The 23166-nt window shown below is 32.1% G+C and overlaps 4 protein-coding genes across 5 annotated transcripts; 2 read left to right on the top strand and 2 right to left on the bottom strand.

The window, feature by feature from the left end:
* Positions 1-1485: 1485 nt before the first annotated feature.
* Positions 1486-9646, top strand: LOC146541752 (adenylate kinase isoenzyme 1-like). Of its 2 annotated transcripts, none has more exons than XM_085191743.1 (5): positions 1486-1606; positions 7164-7353; positions 7882-8030; positions 8328-8498; positions 9041-9646. In XM_085191743.1, the coding sequence occupies exons 1-5, from the start codon at positions 1604-1606 to the stop codon at positions 9110-9112; spliced, it is 585 nt and encodes a 194-aa protein (XP_085047869.1). In that variant the 5' UTR covers positions 1486-1603; the 3' UTR covers positions 9113-9646. The 2 variants fall into 2 exon arrangements, with proteins under 2 accessions (XP_085047869.1, XP_085047861.1); XM_085191735.1 differs by lacking the exon at positions 1486-1606 and adding an exon at positions 4017-4159.
* Positions 9647-12014: 2368 nt separating this feature from the next.
* On the top strand, positions 12015-14610 carry LOC146541753 (adenylate kinase isoenzyme 1-like). The gene is made up of 4 exons (XM_085189343.1): positions 12015-12196; positions 12451-12596; positions 12836-12973; positions 13322-14610. Exons 1-4 carry the CDS (start codon positions 12046-12048, stop codon positions 13391-13393), a joined length of 507 nt encoding a protein of 168 aa, XP_085045469.1. The 5' UTR covers positions 12015-12045; the 3' UTR covers positions 13394-14610.
* A 2080-nt stretch (positions 14611-16690) lies between these two features.
* Positions 16691-19919, bottom strand: LOC146541754 (uncharacterized). Its single transcript, XM_085190277.1, has 5 exons — positions 19778-19919; positions 19322-19587; positions 18562-18840; positions 18107-18306; positions 16691-17931 (listed from the first exon to the last, which is right to left on the bottom strand). Exons 1-5 carry the CDS (start codon positions 19791-19793, stop codon positions 17772-17774), a joined length of 921 nt encoding a protein of 306 aa, XP_085046403.1. The 5' UTR covers positions 19794-19919; the 3' UTR covers positions 16691-17771.
* Positions 19920-20369: 450 nt separating this feature from the next.
* LOC146541755 (uncharacterized) lies at positions 20370-23082 on the bottom strand. The gene is made up of 4 exons (XM_085190496.1): positions 22638-23082; positions 21941-22099; positions 21325-21465; positions 20370-20610 (listed from the first exon to the last, which is right to left on the bottom strand). The coding sequence occupies exons 1-4, from the start codon at positions 22839-22841 to the stop codon at positions 20416-20418; spliced, it is 699 nt and encodes a 232-aa protein (XP_085046622.1). The 5' UTR covers positions 22842-23082; the 3' UTR covers positions 20370-20415.
* Positions 23083-23166: the final 84 nt, after the last annotated feature.

A 23166-nucleotide genomic window follows, 5' to 3' on the forward strand; every position in this document is an offset into this window, starting at 1 on the left:
CAGTTCTATCAATTAAATAATTACTTGAGTGAATATTTATGTTTCCATTTTCTCGTTTGCCTGTATTTCTAATAAGTGGGTTTACGGATAATGATATAAAAAAAACACTCACTTGAAATTGAAAGTAAATTAAAAAAAAATGTAATAAATGTAAATATATGCAAGGCATGCGAACATAGAATTTCGATATATCCGTAAAAGTAGCGCAAACAATTAGAGTGCAGGAGTACCAGGTACCGTTCAATAAATGAAAAATCAATAAACTTAATTTTCTTACACTATAGAACTCACTGGAGTATGAAGTAGTACGGGAATGAAATAGCAATTTCTTTTTATTATTTTAATTTTGTTTATTTTTTTTTTACTGTCACGCTGTATCCAGTTTATAATAGAGCATTGAAAGCACTCTAGTTTTAAGATACTACCTTCCATATACTTGAGTTACCGTTACTTGAGTTACGTTGAGTGGTGGAACTCAACACTGTGTGTGCGTTGTCTTATTTCCAAAGCGAACCAATTAAAATTATTCATCGTCAATCATTCCCGTAGTAGAAATCGAACTCAAAGCCTCACGTTCACAGTCTGACGTCATAAGACGGCCTTAAATGTTTTTTTTTATGTTTTTTGTATTATTCATTTTTATCTTAAATTTATATTTTACTTTTTATGGGTCCCTTTTTTTTTAGTTTTTATGTGCTATTGTTTTATTAGTGTACTTTGAACCTAGAGCATGACAATCAGAAACTTCCCATCTATATTACGTTGGCATCAATTTTTCTATTTATATAATCTACAAGGATATAAATAGAAAAATTCTTTTATACTCAACAGAGTTTGCATTTAGCAAACGCAGTGGTTATGGGTTCAATGCCTTCTGAGTGAATGAATTATTTTTCTTTCTATTTTAAGCATCTTCTTAATGTATGTGTAATTTATTTATGAAGATTTATGTTTTTGTATATGTATTAACAATATAATATTATTTTAACTCACTTCAATACCTGCATTGTATAATTATAGTGTAAAAACATTTTAAGATCAGTGCACGATACGAATGAATTGCATTCTAGAGCACGGCCAATTGGTGTAGTGATATAACGCTGTAGTGCTAAGTATTATGTAAAGGATATATAGAATCTCTTCTTATTTCGATTGTATATATTTTACTTATATGATAATATTTTGACATATTATCATATTGTTTATTTCTATTTGAAAAAATAATTATAATTTATTTTACACAAAAAATATATAATTACCGTAAAACTTAAATTTCATAAAATGAATAAGCGCCTTTCCAATAACAATTTCCTTTGCAATTTACATTTGCAATAATAACAAATTTAATATAATATTACGTATTCATTGCATAAAAACAAATTTAAAAAACGTATTATAATATCTGTAATTAGATAAAATTATTATCTGTGTAATCCAATATCACAGATTTTTTCCCGCCACAGCTGAAACTTTCCCGCGCTGTCAGGCATTTTGGCATAGTTTCCGCGGCCTTGACCGACCCGCCGCAGTCGCCCCGCAGAGCTCGCGGTAGACACAGTGCGCGCTGGTTCGTTAGACCAAGATCGATCGCGGTAGATTTAAAATGGTAAGTTATATTAAATAATTAATATTTACTATAATTACAGGACGATGTTTATAATTATCAAACGGTGCTTTTTCATATTGAATGTTCAAATACGGTTTAATTTAGCCAATTTAAGAGTATTTTGATACTCAACGTTACGTCATAGGCGTGATAATTATAGCGTCGTTATTATTTGCGATAAGTTTGAGCTACAATTTGGGGATGATACCCAGATTTTTGTATAAATATCGCAGTCGTTACAGCATCGATTTTCTTTAAACTTAAAGCTAAGAGGCCTACGGAACGAATCGGTGTATGTTTTTCATTTTCAAGCTAGCTAGTATAAAGGGTTACTTGACGGATTCTTTTCATATCATGTAGGCCGTGATTTATATTTCTTTTGGATTCCATTTCCAAAAAGTTTTAATAAATTTATTTTATATATTGAATAAAAAGTTTAATTAAAAAGAAGTCATGGAATTTTACAATATCCCAATTTTAAAATTTCTATATTTTTAAAATAATATTACACAATTAACACACACATTTATTATTAAATCAAAAGTTTTAGGGACAATGTACTTTCTAGTAAATTTGTTTGATAAGAGATAAGAAATAGTGATTGCCTTTTCACATTCGTAATGTCATATCGAATGCACTCGATAACAGGTGATATGAAACTAATAGCATTTTTATGTTTTTTCTATGTAAAAAAAAGTATATGTAATAAATATATATTATGTATATATAATCAATGAAATTACATCCTTCACAATGAGCAGAGAGAGGGGGTAAGTGATTTCATTCTCTACTTTTTACTCAACCAAGTATTGAGGGCATGATAGCGCGGTGGAAAGTTTGACTGTAAATGCTATCTATCCCCAATAGAGCTAATGCATTATTTTTATTTCTCCGCTTTGGTAAATAAAACGTTTAAGTTGTGGCACTTACTGGTAATGTCTCAAAAACGAGCGTTTTCCATTCCTATCCTATATGCGCACAAAAAGAAAACGTCGCATCACTAGTATATTTTTTACTCTGGCTAAGCTAGAAAAGACGAGACTATTTAAACTCAAAAAGTAAATTTGATATTTTGCCTCTTCTCAGTTTTAATTTATAACTATTGCCTTTACTACTTTACTAATGACATTAAAATGATAAATGCATGCTAATATAGTAACATTTATAATCCTAACAAAATTTCCACTTTTTCATTAGATCCCCTCCATATAAGTACATACTTTATTAAATTTAAATTGTAAACATCGATTGCGCCTCGATGTCATTGGTTTTGAATAATGGTTTGTTAATTGTTATGTCAAGAGAAACGGATGGTACTTTCATATTTGATATTAATTTTAAAACAAGTTTTAAGGCCAGTATTGGTGCACGAGCGTGTGACTGTAAACGCGACAGATTGTGCGTTCGATTCCCACTTGAGGAAATGGATTATTTCATATTTTCTTTTGTTTGCTATGGTATCGAGGCCAAGCGCAGAGTTGAGTTCAGCCACTAAGCATGCAATGCCTCCGGAATTTGGTGTGGAGTGAGTTAACACTAGGTTCCCTGTGCCTACCTTGCTGTGGGCGGGATATAGCGTGAAGCTTAAAAACGAGTTTTATTTGTTTTTCTGTCAACCAAGAACTATAGATAGACAGTCAGATACAAAAATATTATATAAACGTAAAAACTGCAAGTTTACTCCAAGAAAATTTACACTGACTGGAACATTTCAAAAAGATAAGCGAGAGACAAAACAACTTAAGAATGTTCTAGAATAAAACTAAAATGGAAGAGCTTCTTATTTTAAGACAATTTTATATATTTCAATTAAACTGAAATGACTGACTATTTACTGACGTAAACAAACTCATATAAGCGAGATATTCTCCAAAATAATCCAGTACTAAAGAGTCGGTCGCGCGCGCTTGCCAACTATCGCCTGGCACCCAACACAGCTCTCACGTGTGGGTATAAATATAAAAATAAATCTTACTACAGTACCCCCTCAAAGATCGAAAAATAACAGTTTGTAAGAGAATTTCTTTAAATACTAAACAAAACTAAGTATAAGTCGAGAACTTTCTTTTATACAAACAATCTATTTTTAATGATGAAGAAATTTTTTATATTTCTTTTATGTTAAAAGTGGGGATTTTCTGTAATATCTTTCGTTCATAGTAATTAATATAATGCGTGAAATATTATTATTTATTCAATCTCTTCTCAGGTGAATGAATTAATAGGCATCATTTTCCCGCTCTACAAATAACTGAAAGTGAGTTCTAGCTTGCGATAATAAAATATAGAAGCAAAAAAAAAATGTTATAACGTTAATTTTAAATATTTATTTTAAAAAAATACGTTAAGTTCTTAATAGCTCTAATATTTATTTCTTATATTACATGCTATAATTCTTATTTAATAAATTTAGGAAAACATTGTAATAATGAAATGAAAATAATTAATATAGAAGAAAAGCTCTCTAAGTGTAAAACTTTCCATGTGATCGCGCTTTTGATAGCCACATGGCTGCAACTACAGCAGCGCACCTGGAGAAAAGTTTTGGTTAAGGTAAACCTTCTTTTCACTTTTTGAATATTTCAGAAACCTTGCCGTGACTACGGACTACTGAAAAATACTCAGATATATATAATTAATTAAAGAGTTAAATATTACAAAGAGTTTCATTTAAAATGTGTGAAAACCGCGAAAATTACAGACATTTTTCTTTTATATAAATATAGTATAAAATAAAACCGCTTCTCACTGACAAACGTGTAAATTTTTACTAATGGACAGAATGATTTAACATGTGAACTATATATGTATAATATTTCTATATAAAATTATATATTATAGAATACATATGCTAACCCGCGAACAGAACACTAGTATTACCATTAATATTACTTTTTTAGAGAGAAAACATAAAGAAAAGAAATATTTTATAAAGATGTTCTTTAAATATGTAAATATGCAATGCAATAAGCATACTTTGACCTTCAACCGCACCAAGTGCAAGGCCGACCGTGCGATATATTCGTACGTATAATATGTATAAGATTGACGAGTATATGTAGAATGTATATAATTGTTAGAATTTTTCCTTCTACCGATCGTTCAAATCTTGGTATTAATTTTACAAAGATTATGTAATTTTATTTAGTAATTAAATGTAAATTATGTTATGTAATTTACATTTACTTGTTTAACATTATAAAAAAACATAGCATCACTTCGCTTATTTCCGCATGGCATTGAAATTATAAAGAACGTAGTGTCTTAACACTACGTTCTTTATAGATATAAATATATATTTCACATAAATAATTAAAATATAATTGTGATTAAATATAGGTTATCCATTAACTATAACCAAGCACTTAATTAGAAAATCTTAAAAAAAAAAACTTAATTAAGACGCAATGAATATCTTACCGCCTATATATAATACTGTCTATAATAGAGTGTCTTAACACTCTATTGCAACATTATCTGTTGAGTAGCACGCCTCAACGCTGCCCTTTTTTTTTCTTACAACAACATGCATTCCCCCAAGTATGAACCGAACAACCTTTCTGTACAGTCAAATGGTCTCCACAGTTTGTTATATGTATATTAATTTAAATCAATAAACTTTATCGTTCGTTGTAGCAAAATGGCAAATGCAAATGACGGAGCTTTTAGACTTTATTACTTCACTCGACTCTGAAAGTCAAAAGTCAATTTCTTTGTAGTGGACAAATATTATAGCTTACAGGAGTTAAGTTAATTAAATTATGTTTTGTTTTATAGTTTTAAATTGGATTAACGCGCTTCGTGTGTAGAATTTACTCTACTTTATTTTAGACAGTTATAAATGCGAATGCTACTTGAAGTTGTTTTTAATATTTGAGAGTATGTATATCCTTATCACTAAACAATGTGTCCTTTATCATGAACGTTATTTTAAAATGAGCGGAAATGAGAGATCTAAGTGACTTATCGCTAGGTTCCCTTAGTCTAACTACCTACCTACTTATCTAAATGGGAATAGCAAATAATGTAACTATTATTTTAAAAAAATATATAGTATGTAATAAAATAGTTTATAAATTTAGAAAGGTTATAAACCTACGTTGGTTTTTTTAGCTTCATGCTAAACATGCTGTAAACTGAGGGAACTTGAATGGCTAGTGTTATCTTAAGATACTCCGTTCCCATTAAGACACTTCCGTTCCTCGCTTATTGAATTCTGGAGGCAAAATTTCGGATTCTCTCTGCCTTACTGCCATGTGGGAAAAGGGGTAGGCTGTCTTTATAGTGCATTAAGAATAGAAAAAATATCAAAGTATAATTTTTAGAATAAAAACAGAATAGTTAAAAATAACAAAAAAAATATTATTATGTAAAATTAGCGTAACAACTCTGTCGTTGTCTCCGACATCACTGTCAAAACGTCTAACATGGGTGACTTAAGCCTTCAATACGTTTATTTACATATATTTAGAATTTAGATGTGGTTATATGTTATATATTATATTATATGTTTGTATTATATTAGTATTTTCACTTGAGGATGTTCATCGGTTGTGGGACCGATTCCCTCTTAGGGAATTGAATTATTTTCATTCCCTCGTTCGGGTAACAATATAAAATGCGGCTTTTACTTTCGCCATTCAACTGGCAACGTTCCCAAAATTGAGTGAGAAGTGTGGAAGAGAGTGTCATAACACTAAGTACCTTCTATGTACTCTCTGTGTCAGCTATAGTGTAAAGTCAAATAAAAAAGAAATATATATACGTATCTTTATTAAGTCGGTGTTTTTACATCTTTTTACATAATGAAAAACTAAAATATACACTCTACTCCAGTTAGATTTCAATGTCTATTTTTAAATACATAGGATAAGATCGGACGAACAGCGGTCACTGTCAATGAACAATTACCGAAATAAACAACCTCGTCGTACAAAACACTTCATTGTAGAAACGTACTATTAATACATATTTTTGATATTAATGTTTTTTTTTTTTAATTTCTTATAAGTTATATTTTAATAGTTATTTTAATATACGAGATAAATTTTAAGCCAAGGGCGAATGTGTAATAATAGTACGTAACATTGTGTTTTAAAAAGATTTATGTAGATGAAGGCAGCGAAGAAGTGGGCGATGAAGAAGTGCTTTTAAATTAGGGTTATTTATTTTACAATCTTATTTTTTAAATACTATGTAAGAATTGAAAATAATTCGATACTAAAAAAATCCTTTTGGTAGATCTTTACTTAATATTTATTTCAATATTATATCGTGGATGAATGGATCCTCTGTATTCCTTAAGCTTTATATTTTTTTATATTGATAGTTTGGATGAGAAACCTTTTGTACCTGTTATGAAGACTACATGATTTACTGGATTACTAATTAAAAGAATCCAAAGTTACAAAAAAGAAAGCTTAAGAAAATCACATTCCTTCTGTGGAAAATTTCTCCGTCGTCTCAACACGTTCTTTCAAAATATGTCTATTTTTCTACATTTAAGATGAAATCTTTTCATGTAAAATCTATCTAACAAAATTTTCGAATATTCCAGGCCCCCATCGATTCAAGTAAAACTCCCATTGTATGGGTGTTGGGAGGTCCTGGCTCCGGCAAGGGTACACAATGCGAGAAGATCATAGCCAAATATGGCTTCACTCATCTCTCCACTGGAGACTTACTTCGGGCGGAGGTCAAGAGCGGGTCAGAGAGGGCGAAAACGTTAACTGCTATTATGGAAAGAGGTAAGTTGTAATTGTTCTCCAATACTACCTAGTATTGGAGTACAGTCGTCGCGCAGGGGCACGAAGCGATAGGTTGTGGGGTCCATTCCTACTCGAGGAAATTATTTATTTAATATATTCATTTATTCGCTCTAGTGTGGAGCCAGTGTGGCGTTTAGTTCCACTCAAAATATTATGCGAAAGTGTTAACGTAATGTAATGATATGAAAGTGGAGAGCGGAGTGTTTTAAAATACAAAAGATTCCTTCTGCCTGATCTTCACCTGCTCTCTATATAGGCTAAAATAATTTAGTAATAAGTCCAACTTCCACTCATTGTGTGTTGAGTGAATTAACGCAATTTTTTTATATTACAAGACCGACGCATATTACTTAAAATAAAATACAAATTGACAATTATCGCAATACCTAACAACTATAGGTACCAGTAATCGTCATACAAAATGTTAAATATTATTAAATAATTTTCAAAATCAAATTCAAAATATTAGTAAATAATTTTCAATGTATGCATTTTTTTTTATTTCAGGTGAATTAGTTCCTAATGAAGTCGTGCTGGACTTGCTAAAAGAAGCGATGCTAGCGAAAGCCGGCGAGGCTAAAGGCTTCCTCATCGACGGCTACCCGAGGGAAAAATCTCAGGGCATTGCCTTCGAGAACACTATTGCACCAGTTTCTGTAGGTTTTGGTTTTAAAAACCTTTTTTTAGTAATAATTAATAACCATAAAATAATGTAAATACTTATGCGTTTGTATATTAAATAAAAGTAAAGTTTTAAATTTGCCACTGCAGAAATTTTAAGTAACTATACACAACGTTAATTATGAAAGCTTATTATACTGTCCAAGAGTATGTTAAGAATAATAATGTTTTTAATTGTAGTTTCTTGCTGGATCTTCACAGCAGACCTAGGTAGGTCCTGCATACCGATTCGGTGGTAGCTTAACTCTCCCGTATATTAAATTAAATTCCAGGTAATAATCTACTTCGAGGCGTCCTCGGAGACCTTAACTAAGAGGCTATTAGGACGCGCCGCCAGCTCGGGCCGCGCCGACGACAACGAGGACACCATAAAGCTCAGACTCAAGACCTTCTTGGACAACAACGACCAAGTACTTGCCCAATACCCGGACAAATTGAAACGGGTAAGTGTAGATGGCGGAACTCAACCTCGCGATTTGTGTGCTTCCCAGAGCGAGTGTTCTATTACTTGTTGTTTCTGATATATGTGGGATACAGCGTGAATTTAAAAACTATATTATTATTTTTTCATTTGAGCCACTAGAGAGGAAAAATAAATAAATAAAGAGAAGTAGAACTCAGTGGAGCTCTGTAGATCTAATAGACCTTTCCAAGTAATGAAAAGAATTGCACGAATGAAAAGATATTGCATGTTATGCAAACAAAACTCACAAAAAGCATTGAATGCAGCGTATCACAATGAAACAACATCTAACTATAAACACGACGGTGATTGATTGTGAGTTTGATTCCCATTTGGGGAGTGAAGTATTTTTATATCCTCTCTTAAATAACAAGACAAAGGATCGTGTCTTTTCCTATGTGAATTCCCAAGTATCCCTGTTTTACTCTACTAAATATGGGATGCAGCGTGAAACAAATGTAAAAACGAATGTATCAATACTTTTCCAAATATAATAATAATAATTGTATGGTATATTTACAGATAAACGCTGAAGACACAGTGGACTCCATCTTTAACCAAGTGGTACAAATCCTAGACCCGCTCGTCGCTTGAACATTAGTACTAAATATATTGATCGATAAGCTAACAGAGATGTTGACAGAGTTCTCAAAAAATATTGTTTAAATGAATAAACTAATATGTAAATTAATTAATCCGATCTAATAATAATAAGCTGAAAATAAAAGATTTTTGAAAATAAAATACAAAATTAAACTGTAAATAAAGTACCTGACTTGACAAACATACAAACTTGTAAATGTATATACATTTCGAATATTTTTTTTACCTTCGCAGGGTAGGCAGAGGGAACCTGGTTCCCATTAAAATGCTTCCGAGTCCCTCTTTCCGCCGGTCGGTACGATCATATATTATTTATTAACTTCACATTAACGTTGAACAGTATTAATCGTAGATTTTAAAAGTTACTTCTATGAGTTGAAGTATTAATTAAATCGTGAAAAAACTTTTTTATGCTGAAAAAAGAATGAATATTATGTTGTCTCTTAATGTGTTATTTTTAAATGGTAACAATTCTTTTGTCAACATCCTTTATTGTTATTTAAATAAAAAATTGTTTAAAATTAATATGTTATATCATTTACATAAAGTGTTTTTCTAAAATACTTCAAAATTTCTTTTATTTCAATTACGCTTTTCTAGAGTAGCTAGATTTAGTTTTTTTACGTATATTATATTTAGAAGTTAGTACAGACAGTACTGTACTTACAATATTAGGTTGATATATTTGATTTACTTTGTTAAATATTTTGCTCTTAATGTGTTTTAAAGCACCATTTAAAAATATAAGCAGAAGAACTAAGTGGGGGCACATCGTTAGTAAGGTAATAAATTCCGATGCCATTAGAAATGTCATCAGACAGATCATGAAGGTTATCATTGTTTATTTAAATTTCTTATAGGCTCTTTCCCCAGCTTTCTTTGACTTTGTTATTGTTTTTAACTACATTTTCTATGAATGGTCTAGTAGTAGTAGATTTTTTTCTAATGTAAGTAGATCTGGTGTTATAAGAATAATTTAATATTTTAAAGAAACAATTCGAAAACAATTATAGACAGAAAGACATTGTTCAATAATATTTAGTACAAGTAAATACACCAAGACAAGAAGATAAATCTGCCCTAACCTTATATATAAACACAAGACTTCTCGTAATATCATAGTTTGAAAGGAAATAGTTCAGTCATAACGCTCAGACATGCATATTATATTTAAAATTGTATTTTTAGTATTTTTTCATGTTATGTGCTGCAATGGAACATTTGACGAATATGTGCCAGTGGAAAATGTGGACAGAATGATGATCGGTAGTTACAATCACAATTGCCCATATGGTTTCAGAAGAGTTGGAAGATTCTGTTTGGAAAAACCTCAATATACCATGTTCAATAGTGATAATACAGTATTTTAGGGAAACTTCTGATTTGTGGGTCAAATCTGGTTGGAGGGACTGCATAAAGAATTAGATATGACAATTATTTCTACACCGTGAACCTACTTGAAAACTAATATAGTAGATAAACAAACTCAGAAAAGTCCAAAATGACATTACATCTTACTTTAATATGACGATTTTCCACGATATTGTTGTCTTTGGGTACTGGATTATATTTTTTACTAAATATTAAGTGGAAATCATCATCATCTAAATGGTAAATAAATTAATAAAAATATTAAAAAGCTTTTTATTTTAATATATAATTACAGTTTGTTTTATTTATACAAACTAAATAAGAGCCACGTCGTGCAGTGAAAAACTGATGGACTGAGAGGAAATGTGGTTGTTGTAGATTCGCTACCCTATCAGAGGAATGACTTTTTTTCATTTCCACGACAAGACTAGACAATATGTAGGAACATACACCCGGGGTCTAAATGTTGTTTTTTTTTATTTTTCCGAGCAAATTTTGTTGTAAGTAAAATTTCTGGGGCCACAGACTATTCTAGAGTGGGTACGGCCCACTCGGCTAATTAACGAAGTTTTTTAAAATAAGTTCCACAACAATTAATGCAAAGAATGTTCATATTTCATATTCATTTCATTTGCTATTAGTTACAAAAAGGTTATATTTTATAATAGTCTATAGAAGAAAAAATAATACATCATTAAACCCTAAGTAAATATCAATAATATCTATCATGTGACAAATAAAAATATTCCAAGCATTAGTTACAAAATTATTATAGTTAAACCAAAATTATAGTTATGTAAGCAGATTAATTAAAAAAATACAATTTATAGAAATATAAATGGATGATAATATTTGTTCTCCGTGCGAAGAGGAGGTTATTGAGAAGAGCCCGCCATGTCCTTTACAGTGTATGTCGCCTAGATGCAAAGCGTTTCGAAAAACGGTGATTTTTTTAAATATATTTTTTTAAATATATTTTTGCTTTACGCTGTATCTTGTACATAGCAGCGTCGGCAGAGGGAGCCTGGGAACTTAGTTTTAGGACACTACATTCCCATTAAAAAACCGCGGAACGTAAGGACACTTTCCGCCGAATTCTGGAGGCATTGCGTATTCATTGGCGGAACTGAACGCCGTGCTTTGCCTCATTACCAAAGTAAACGAAAATATATTAAATAATTCATTTCAACGAATGTGACTCGAATCCTTAATCTGTAGTGGTTACAGTATCACGCTTGTGCTCCTGCTCCAAGACTGGCCCCAATTTTATGTAATCTGACCCAGAAAAGATATTTTTGACTTCACCCTTTATACCACATATAGCAGGGTAGCCACGGTCCGTGGTGAGTGACGGGACTCTACGCACTTTTCTTGAACAGAACGGGCAACTGAAAATAATTAATAGCCCTGAGTGTCGCAAAATGAAAAGCGAAGCGAAGCCGCCGTCAGCCATAATGCTATATAAAATATGTTTGTCCCATTTACATTCAAAAAACGCCCCATTGTCTAAACTTTAGCCTCAAATTGACTCGAGTAAGACACCGATCGTGTGGATGCTGGGCAGCCGGTCAGTCATGAGTGGACTGTCGGAGAAGATCACGGGAAAACTTGGATTAACTCATCTCTCGACAGGAAGCTTACTACGAGAGGAGATAAGCACCGGCTCGGATAGAACTAAATGTTTAATTACAGCTATGCAACGACGTAAGTGAATAAAAAAAATGTTTTTATAAAATAAGTTAAACGTTAACAAAGAGTAGCCGTTGTGGCGCAGTGGCTGTCCCACAGTGTTACTTTAATGGCGATGATCGTGGGTTCAATCGTCACTGCTGAGAGGGAACTATTCTCAGTCTAATCTCGCAAATGGAGAGCGACAAGTATGTTCTAAAGTTTTTTGCCTCCCGTTTTACAAAATATGCAGTTAATAGCATAATTCAAATGAATAAAACTATTTTCAGACGACTCAGTTCCTAACGACGTTGTAGTGGAATTACTTAAAAAGGCAATGTTGAGAGTTGGTACTACTAAAGGTTTCGTTATCTCTAAATTTCCGAGGGACAAAATGCAAGGGATTTTCTTTGAGAAGAACATTGGTCATGTTGAAGTAAGCTTTTATAAATTAGAAAAAAATTTAAAGAAATAATTTATAATTCTTTTAACCTTAATAATTAAGCTATTTTTATAAAGTGATATGCCTATCTTACTATATGCGGGATACAGCGTATAACTGTACTTATTTATATTTATTTATGTATAAAAAATAATGTATTATTTAAAGATTTCAAGCACTTCCTCTCCTCATACAATGATCACGATACTCATGGCCATTGTAACACATTCCAGCTAATAATCTATTTAGAAACACCATCCAAAAAAATGGTTGATTCAACTCCAGTGGATGATATGGACAGCAAACCCGTAAAAACATTCCCGGACAGCTATAAAGATATCATCGACCATTGGCCCAATAAAATTAATCGGGTAAAGTATAAATTTAATGCAAAATGTTATGTTTTTTAAATATTATCAATTTCGTCGTTTATCCGTTTCTATTGTAGTCTCTCAGTCTACTTACTAGCAAATAACAGCAGTCAATTTTGCTACTCAAAACGCATTCTCAAAAGTGATGAAAAAACCTCAAATAATATTCCAAACTAAAAATTCGGATATATGGTCCCCTGTAGCACAAAATAAAATAAATTTTCTCAGTCAACTCAATCAAAAGACGTAATCAACATACATACCGTGAACCTGTATTTGTAAATATTAATTTCATATATAATGAGTAGCAGTTTACCTACTAAAAATCTAAATTGTTGTAATTTTCAGATAAACACTGAAGGTTCAGCCGATGCAGTTTTCAACCAAGTAGTTAATTTACTGCAACCTATATTTCACTGACTATCATTATATCATATTGAATCAATAAAGCCTTTTAAAAAGAGATGAGAGAAACTTTTTTGAAAAATACCTCTCAATATATGTTAATATAAATTAACACCAATTATTGCGCTTAATGTGACTAATAATATGAATAAACAAAATAACAACAAAGTGGGAGTAAACCTCGAGTAATGCAATAAATCTAGATGTCATTATAATCAGGCAGTCATGAAGGTTATCATTATGTTAACAGACAGTTCCTCTAGCGTCTTCTCCCAACCTTACTTGGTTTGTTTTTAATTTAGTTTTACATGTATAGTCGCAATTGAACAGCATCAACTACCTAGTAAAGAGATATTAGCTCGTCGAAGGCTAGCATGTCATACAGAAGTTCTGGTGTGTGAGATGATCAATAAACAAATAAGACTTATCAGTTTTATAATAACATTTTTAATACGGACATACTTCTTAGTATTATTAATATTCCAAGTGCACTTTACGTAAGTTTCTAATGTTATTTTGACCTGGCATTAGAACCTATAACAGATACTAACATAAACACTCTAAAGCAGTAGCTCGTTTGTATCGGCCATACATTAAATCTAAGCATGCATTTATTTAAAATTGTTTTTTTGTTAATTTTGAGTGTTCTGTGCTGCTATGGAATACCTTTAGAAGTGGACGAGCTTGAGATGTCCGTGACAGTTGTAAATAAAATGGTCATTGGAAATGTAAGGTGTCCTTATGGTTATAAAAGAGTTAATAGATTTTGTAAGCATGACGGATAAATATTCCACGTTTATTAGTTAAACATATTTAAGAATTATATATAAGTTTGGTTGCAGGGCTACAAGTAGCCTTGAATTTGCTTGCCTTAAAATTTGTTCTCGACATCATCCAAGTCCACTACTTCGCATAGAATTGATTTGATTTAACCCACTTGGAAAACTACTCCGTACAACGAATCAAGTCATCTTATCTACTACTATACATGAAACTTGAAGATCTATGCAGTTGACCCTCGAATTTGCCATATATGCATTCCAAAATATTCCCGAGCCAGCATGGAACATGGAGCCTGGAAAACATTGAAGCCCTAACGCCATTTGTAGAGTAAATAGAAACAGAATTATATTTAGATATTTTACAAAAATTGTATTAAATAAAATGTAAAGATATAGAGCATCATATGTTAATGTGAAATTAAACATAAAAAATATAATTAGTCTTTTATTTTTCTCCGCATTTTTATGATATATGAATGTCTAACCACATTTATCAAGTAAATTGTTGTGAGGTTAAATTACTATTTGCTTTTTAAGATTAAACGTTGGAATTGGTCTAATAAAGGTAGTTAATAACACCATTACCTATAACACCATTTCTAAATCTAATTTAATCTTAAATAAAACAACGAGAGCTTAATTGATGGCTTTAAATTATATTATTATTCTTTAATAAAAATTATGAAAAAAAAGAAACAAAAATCTGTATTTACGAGTACAGGTACAGGTGTTGTCATTTGGAGGCTATATAGAACATTTATTGGAAAATATTTCCAAAAAAGTTGCAAAAAGCAAATTAATAGACTAACAGACATTTTTAATTTTAATACACCAAAAGCGATTATACGTACAAAACGATACCAATATCAATCAACTTGACCTGACCTTAGAACATATAAAAAAACGACAAGCCCGCTTTCGACATCATTCTAACAGAATTATTAGTATCGCTTAAACATCGAAATAAAATATGCATAACATATATAACATTATATTTTTAATATGTTTAAGTGTCTTGTGCCTCAGTGTGTTCACAGAAGGGTATGACGACGTAACACCCTCCGTTGGAATAAAGTGTCCCTATGGATATAAAAGATTTGGAAGTTTCTGCTTAAAACAATTCGCGGATGTCTAAACAATTTATATGGTTCACAAAAGTTTACAAGAAAATAAATTTCATCAAATTATATAAATTTAGAATCTGAACATGCCGGTACAATGGAGCCTTTAAAAATAGACATACAATTACTACTTTGAAGACTATATATTTACAAATATTAGAGACAATCATATTATATGTTTAAACGGGAAATAAAATTGTATAAATTAAAATGCTTTTTATTTGACACATCCTCTTACAATCGCAAATCCTTGATTTATACTACAAAACTATTTTATTTTCAGCTTCACGCTGTATCACGCATATAGCGTGGTAGGCAAAAGGAGTCTAGTATTTACCTTGTACCTCACTTTCTGATGAATTTCCGAAGGATTGCATGGTATACTTGACAATAGCTTAATACCTAAATAAAAACGAATAATAGTTAATATCTTAAAATTCAAACTTTTATATGAAAGATCTAACTTACTCCTACATGAAATTAATGTAATATTTTTTTTAACTTAAACTTTAACCACCAAGTGCTTTATAACGTTCACGTTAACGTTTCCGTAGATATTTTGGGAAATCCTGTTAGTGCTTCTTCAGCACACACCAAGGAATAAGACTTACATGCCGTAAAAGATAAATTCCGTTTGAAAGAAACAAAAAGAAAATATTTCATCATTTAATGTCTACATATTCTTAAATCGCTATTAATCGCTTATAAAGATTTTGTTTTTCACCAGTCTCTTACAGGCTATTAAAAAGTAATCGCATTTATAACTTATGTTATGTTACAAATATCCTTAAGTAATTGAGCATCTTAAATGTCTTTTTAAATAGAAAATAGTATTATTAGATATATATATTTGTCGCCTCGTATTTTATAGGGTAGGCAGATATATGTATATTTACTGTTCGACGAGTGGCCGTCCCGATGTTACGCTTTCGTAACTTTTACACATTGTACACTCGGAGAAATAATCAAAAGCAAGAAAAAATATCTTCTGTGCTGCCGTCTACAGCTAATTTCAGGGAGGCCACAATTCGTTGGCCATACTGTTCGTTGCGTGGTGACACCGATAGGACAAACTCCCTAAACATTGTGCCCACCCCACACAATGCGGGGAAGTATGAATAAAAAAGACATCAGTGTATTTTAATTAACAAGTTATCCGCTCTTGCTCTTTCTCGCGCTGCCTCACAGCGACCGCGGTCTCTACCAACAAGTAGAGACACTTAAACTGCTCGCCATCATCCCTCGCGCTCGGCACCATCTAAACACGTATTTTAAGTGAATTTTCAAAAAAATATGTGATAAACGAGCACAATAGATTATTTTTTGAGAGATACAATTTTAGGTGATGCCGGCGTTAAAACATTCTCTAGGACTTATAAGAAAAGACGTATGCTTTTTAAACACTTTATTATATCAATCAAATCAAACACTATTCGCTTGGTTTAAGCAGAAAACTAATCTATAATACATATAATATACTACACACTCGTGTCTTTACAACGGACCGACGACGCGACGATTGAATACATAATTATGCTTTAACACCAACGTCGCCTTCAACTGTACTTTATTTCCCTTTTTTTTATTTCCATTCATCTTTTACGCAGTTGGCAAGCATGTAAGCCATGCCTAGTCAAATCCTCATAATATATGCTAAGTAGAAGGGATATTATTGGGAACTAACCTATATTGCATATAACAATTTTATTTATCAATAAAAAGAAATAACTAATATAACGCTCTGATTAAGAAATGTGTATTTTTTTCATTATTAAACTACCTACCTACCCGTTTATTTTCTACACTACATATATATATGTATGTATAGGTCATTTCATAATAATCTCTATTATTTACATTAAAAGACTAACCACTATCAAGTTTTGTGAATGTCTGTTCGTCAGTTACCAATTTGTGAAGAATAAAAAGAAAATTGTGAACGAAGCAGATATGAACCTCTTGGGTCGTAAATAATTATAATTATCATTTTATTTTCATAATGAATAAAATTTAATGTAATAATGTTATATTTTATTTTATACTCAGCGCGTGAATGTATGTGCGACAGACAGGTTGTGGGTTCCATTCTCACTCTAGTAAATGTAATATTTAATATTTTCATTTCCTCGCTTTGGTAAAGAGGCAAAGCGCAGCGTTGAGCCCCGCCACTCAACATGCAATGTCTTCAGAAATCAGTGAAAAGTGGGGAACGTAAGTGTCTTAATGGTAACAAAACGTCTTAACACTAGGTACCCAGGTTCGCTCTGCCTATCCCGCTATGTGAAGGATAAAAGCATGAATTTTAAAAAAACATAATAAAAGTAAATACATCATATAAAGACAAACCGTAAACAATGTTGGTTTATTTTATATAATAGGAAATTCGGTTTTTGCGATTTTTGAAAGAAATTTAGAGACAATCATTTAAAAAGTTTTAGTTCAATCTCAGCTACGTTCAAAATTTCCAATAATTTACATAAATACAGAGTATTAAGTATGACACCACGTGTCGGTCGTGGCGACCTCCAGTTCCACGGCCACTGGTGGAGGCGGGCTCACCTGTCGAGCGGCTAAGGGACCCTGAGGATGCCAGGAATCCAAATCCCCCGTTACTATTTCTTCGCACTCTGTCGCCATCGTCACCACTGAGCTATTGGTAATGTTTGAAATTATTTTTTGTTGTCAGAAATGTATACAATATTAATGCCTAACGCAATGAATGTTAATAACAGTAGTAGAACTGTCCATTTTTTTAATTTAAGTTGTATTTCAAAGTGTATTCAAATGTACAAATGTACAAATATGTAAGGAAAATTATAAATTACCTTCTATTGTCCATCGAGTGTAAACTTTGGTCTGGTCCGTAGCGGATGACGGACTGCCACACGGAGGGGTCGTACTTGACCTCCTCCTCGCTAATGGCACTGGAATAGCCCTCTTCAGCTTCCCCTAGTGCGTCTCTCTCCTGGTACACTAGCAGACCGTCGCCGTAGTCGTGGCCCACTCCGTTGTGATCTGCTACGTTCTATTAAAATATAAAATTAAACGTAAAATATCCTTCACTTACATCTGTTTGACTATATTAGTATTGACTATAATAATTAAAAACTACAATTTTCATGAAATTCTTGTGTGAATGAGGTCTATGTCCAGCGCTGGGCGTCGAAAGGCTGATAAAATCATGATGATATGAAAGTAAAACTAAAAAACGAGTAACACAAACAACGAAGACTACATAGTAGGTAATATAATAAATATTAATATAAACACAAAATCTTACTTGAACTTCAACTCCCTCCCATCCGCCAACCGTTATATTGTTGGGCATCATCATGCTCGACGTGGATGTAGAGCCGAGGCCAACCATGGGACCCACGCCGATGTTGATGGGTCCCATGGACCCAACTCCCATATGTCCCCCCATACCCATGGAATGAACTCCAAGTCCCGGATGCTTCCGGCCTCGACGTGATATAGTATATTTTAAGGGATCATGCCCTTCCCGACGAATCATTTCCGGCAAGATCCGACGACGAGCGTTGATAAACCAATTGCAAACCTATAACATTATCAATTCTTCCTTTATTGCACTTTAATTAATTACACTTAATACCGCACATGTACGTAGCTTCAAGTGATATTTAGATTTACGAATATGTATATTATAAGGAAATGTTTAAAATGTAATGAACTTTATTCTCGAAATGTTCAATGTATTTGTATAAGTAAAAAAATTATATCGAAACTTTATTATACATACATACATACATACATACCTACCACATGGCAAAAAAATCTAAATAGTCTAACTAAGCTATAATTGTATTGTTGTCGCAAAGTTTACGTGTGTTTACGTGTTAATCGATCGGGGAGGGATGAACATGTCCCAAGAAATGACGATTGTGACAATTAGCTAAAGGAAATACGACGATCGAATTCCACAATGGTAAATAAATAAAAAGTATCCCAAAACAATTACTTCAATTAATAATAATATTCAATTATAAGTATAAATAATTTCAATCATGAAAGATGGCTACCTGCAATACTGTTAAGTTAGCTTCTTGGCTTAAAGCTAGTTTCTCGGCGTCGCTAGGATAGGCATTGTATCTGTGATCGTAGAGCCATCTTTTCAGGATTCTAACGGAATTCTTCGGTAAGTTTCCTCGACGCTTGCGAACGGAACCTACTATTATAGCCTGCGGCGGAGGCAGGCGAGGCTGCATAAGCGGTCGTACTTCCGGCTCCCAGTCATTGCCGCTTTCATTATCTTCCGTGGAAGATGTTGATGGAAAACGATCTCTTGCTATATATTATAATACAATTTATTTTATAAACATGTAAGAAAAAGTATTAATAATATTCCTATTCATTTCTAAGTATCCATTAATAAAAATTTGAAGAGTATTATAAAAATAAACAAAAAGCTTTCTAAAACAGACATAATATTTGTCAACGACGGTAAGTTTAACTAGTTGTGAGTTTTGACTACTAACGTAATTTGATCTTCATGACTTTTATGACTGATTTGCGCAGCGTGGCTATTTTTTTTTCAGTCTACGACCAACTGAAACTCAATCGTGGTGTGGTACGAACACTGACCTCAAACGCACTGACCGACTTTTGTTTTAAAAATTGATGCGCTTTTTGTGACAATCGACAACGACGTGTGTCACTTGTCACGGTGAAGCATTTTTTGATTATTTAAAAATTAGAAGAAAAAAGACATTACGGCCAGTATCACTTAAGTTTGAAAGAGGCACGACAACAGATGTTACATAGGAAAAAAATAAAGCATTCATGTGACAATAGATATTATACTTAATGTTTCGTATATTCGGTTTTTTAAATGTAAATATATAATAGGAAAAAATTGTAATAGCCACGGGATAGTAATTTTATTAATTTAAATAACTTCATTTTGAATATTCATAGCTAAACAACAATTACTGTTGTTATTATATTTTTTTCTAGCATAAATAAACATAAATTTTGTAATGTCACATTTGTACATATATAATAAAATATAATAAATAAACAACAACCCACATATAAAAATATAACATTTATTATAACAAATTTGAACATATAACAAAAGTAACAAACGTATGTACGCATCTATATAAAACTACCTTCAATTGATCGCATCTATAACTTCGGAGGGTAGTATCGACCTGTTTTGTGGAGGAGTGTTCCGTACAACGGCGGGGGCTGACGTCGCAGTCGGAGGCAGTTCGGTCTCCTCTTCCTTATGTGTCTTTTCAATAGTGTCCGATAATATTTCTTTTAGAGTGTTGGCTAAGGTTTTTGGATTACCGCTGCTGTCCAGCTGTGAAGAACGTGATGTTTATAAAAATGTTACCTAAATGGAGAATATTTCATGTAAAAATATGGTTATAGAATGAACTGTTCATTTATATCAAATGATTAATATAGTATAATAGTGTTCAATGTGTTTAAGCGTTGAGTGCATAAACTATGTTAACTTTGCGTTGCGTGTAAAGTGCCAAAAGTGCCAAAGTACTTAATATCCAACAGGATATTAAGTACTTTGTAAGTACATAGTATGTACAAATGACTATCTAAAATAATTGTGTAATTAAATTTACATTGTAATACGGAATACAGTGTGTGGTGTATTTACTTTTAAGCTCGCTTATCAACATAGTTCAAAGTACAAATTTATAAAAATAATGTAAACATAAAAAAAAAATTCTTACGACAGATAATAGTTCTGTATATAAACAATAATGTATTTAATGTATATATCATATATATTAATGATATTATTGTAAATAAAATATAATAATAAGATAAAAAAGTGTGCGGATCTAGTGTATGTAGTGGTACCTAAAGTATTAATAAAAAAAAGTTCCTAGTATACGCTTAATTAGTATGTTGAGATCGAAATATGGTGTGCAGACTACATAGTGCCATAGTACATAGACATAGCAAATAGAAATAGTGACATAGCACATAGTCTCGAGTGTCCGCAGTTTCGATAAGTGCGCAGAATAAGTTAATGTTACATTTCAAATAATACCGTAACAACATGGCCGCCGAACCGTTTGTGCACATTCTTCACTTTGTGCGCAGCTTCTTTGACGATCTGCCTCGCCGCACTTATTTCCGACTCGGGGCGACCCATCTCTGACAGTTTACTTTGTAAACGTGTTGCCGCGACCTGGTCAAATATCACTTATATACTACTTATACACAGCGTGTGACCGCAGGTTCGATTCTCATTCGGATGTTTGAACTATTAATATTTTTTTGAAGATATAGCGCGGCGTTGACTTCTGCCATATTATACGCAACGTCTCTATAATTGAGAGGAAAGTGAGGAACAAAGTTTCTTAACACCAATTCCCTTTGCCAACTCTACTATGCGAGAATATACATGAGGTTACGATTTAATTTTCCAATAGGTACATCAGAAGAGGGAGCTAGATATTTCCACGTGTAACCTTCAGTGTTTGACCTTTTTCTAAGTTATCTTTTATACAATATTCAATGGAAATTTTCATTGATTAAGAGTTATGGAAATACGTATATTACAATCAAAAATTATTGTAATTTTACTTTACTGTACAAAAATAACCAACATTTTAAATCTTTTATTTTTAAGAAACAAAATTTCATTACATTATGTTTCTTACCTCATTGTCGACTTCTAAAGCAACTAACTTCTCGGGCCATTTCACTTGTCTATTAAATATATTCGACATGCGATGGTTCTTTGGAAAGCCCACTAAGATGAAACCCTTGGAATCTTGGTGCATAAGCATTGTTTCTTTGATGATATCCACCGTTAATTGCTGTGCAATAAATATATTAAGTTATTGAATCATCTAAAAAATAAACTCAAGAACATTTAACAGAAATCATGTCTTTGGTCAAGTTCTTAACTTTCTGTGATCAATATGGACACATATCCAACTCATTTGGTGCTACAATTACGTATTTGCTGTTTTTGAAATATAACAAAAAAAATTACTTTTCATACATTTTTTACATATTTAATAATTAGACTATTATTGCACCAAACCAGTAAAATACATGATATTTATTTGTAAACTTTTAACGCCTACAACGAGTATTTACATTGTGTATAGAGTCCTACTACCATATGTACGCAAAACATTGGTAGGTTACCTACATATGTACACCCCATTCATACCTAGTCGATATAAATGAAAACCATAATTTTCATTAATCAAGAATCAAGATGCAACTGAATTCAAATTCTTATACGTGGCCTGATATGAAAAGAATAATAAATGTGTACAGTGAGTAAAATATTGAATATGAATTATCATAAAACGTTTTCTTAAAAAAACACCAAACGTTACATACATCAGGTATATCTTCCTGCGCTCTCAACTTATCCGCTATAAGCTGTCCCCTGGGCGTGTCCCTCTCAGCCTCGGACCTGACCAGCTCTCCAGGTCTTATCAACGTGTATCCTGTAATATTAGATATGGTCTGCGCCACAGTCTGGTTGCCCGCGCCCGGCACGCCGCTCACGAAGATCACCGGCAAATGTTTTATTGGCGTCATGTCGTATGTATTATCGTCGTGCTGAAATGGAAATTGATTGTCTCTTTATATCGAATTTTTAGTTATTGATATCGTTTTGAAATATTTTATAGTGCTGCGTTTATATCGATATACTTAACCTACGACCATTGTATTAATATTGTTCATGTCTAAGAGTTCTGTACGTATTTATATTTTTAGTAAATCTAAATTAAGTTTATGAACATAATAACTATTGCTCACTTAAAAGATAACCTTATTATAATTGTTATGGCATTTTATAGTCTTATTTACAATTTCAATCTCCATCTAAGTGAAAGACTAGTTTGTGCACCTGAAACTCCTA

This window comes from Heliconius melpomene, chromosome 1, assembly GCF_056956725.1.
Source record: "Heliconius melpomene rosina isolate 202511_hmr_F chromosome 1, ASM5695672v1, whole genome shotgun sequence".
NCBI classification, from domain to species: domain Eukaryota; kingdom Metazoa; phylum Arthropoda; class Insecta; order Lepidoptera; family Nymphalidae; genus Heliconius; species Heliconius melpomene.

What these genes read in the sequence shown, in the direction of transcription:
- LOC146541752 (XM_085191735.1), top strand. Translation starts at nt 4,040, where the DNA reads ATGAAAATAATTAATATAGAAGAAAAGCTCTCTAAGTGTAAAACTTTC. An exon ending in GGAGAAAAGTTTTGGTTAAG is followed by an intron (nt 4,160 to 7,163) that starts GTAAACCTTCTT and finishes CGAATATTCCAG; the next exon opens with GCCCCCATCGATTCAAGTAA. An exon ending in AACTGCTATTATGGAAAGAG is followed by an intron (nt 7,354 to 7,881) that starts GTAAGTTGTAAT and finishes TTTTTATTTCAG; the next exon opens with GTGAATTAGTTCCTAATGAA.
- LOC146541754 (XM_085190277.1), bottom strand. An exon ending in GGGAGGGAGTTGAAGTTCAA is followed by an intron (nt 18,307 to 18,561) that starts GTAAGATTTTGT and finishes ATATTTTAATAG; the next exon opens with AACGTAGCAGATCACAACGG. An exon ending in CACTCGATGGACAATAGAAG is followed by an intron (nt 17,932 to 18,106) that starts GTAATTTATAAT and finishes CATTACCAATAG; the next exon opens with CTCAGTGGTGACGATGGCGA.
- LOC146541753 (XM_085189343.1), top strand. Translation starts at nt 12,046, where the DNA reads ATGCTGGGCAGCCGGTCAGTCATGAGTGGACTGTCGGAGAAGATCACG. An exon ending in AGAACATTGGTCATGTTGAA is followed by an intron (nt 12,597 to 12,835) that starts GTAAGCTTTTAT and finishes AACACATTCCAG; the next exon opens with CTAATAATCTATTTAGAAAC. An exon ending in GGCCCAATAAAATTAATCGG is followed by an intron (nt 12,974 to 13,321) that starts GTAAAGTATAAA and finishes TGTAATTTTCAG; the next exon opens with ATAAACACTGAAGGTTCAGC.
- LOC146541755 (XM_085190496.1), bottom strand. Translation starts at nt 22,841, where the DNA reads ATGACGCCAATAAAACATTTGCCGGTGATCTTCGTGAGCGGCGTGCCG. An exon ending in CGCAGGAAGATATACCTGAT is followed by an intron (nt 22,100 to 22,637) that starts GTATGTAACGTT and finishes TTTATTGCACAG; the next exon opens with CAATTAACGGTGGATATCAT. An exon ending in TCGGCGGCCATGTTGTTACG is followed by an intron (nt 20,611 to 21,324) that starts GTATTATTTGAA and finishes CGTTCTTCACAG; the next exon opens with CTGGACAGCAGCGGTAATCC.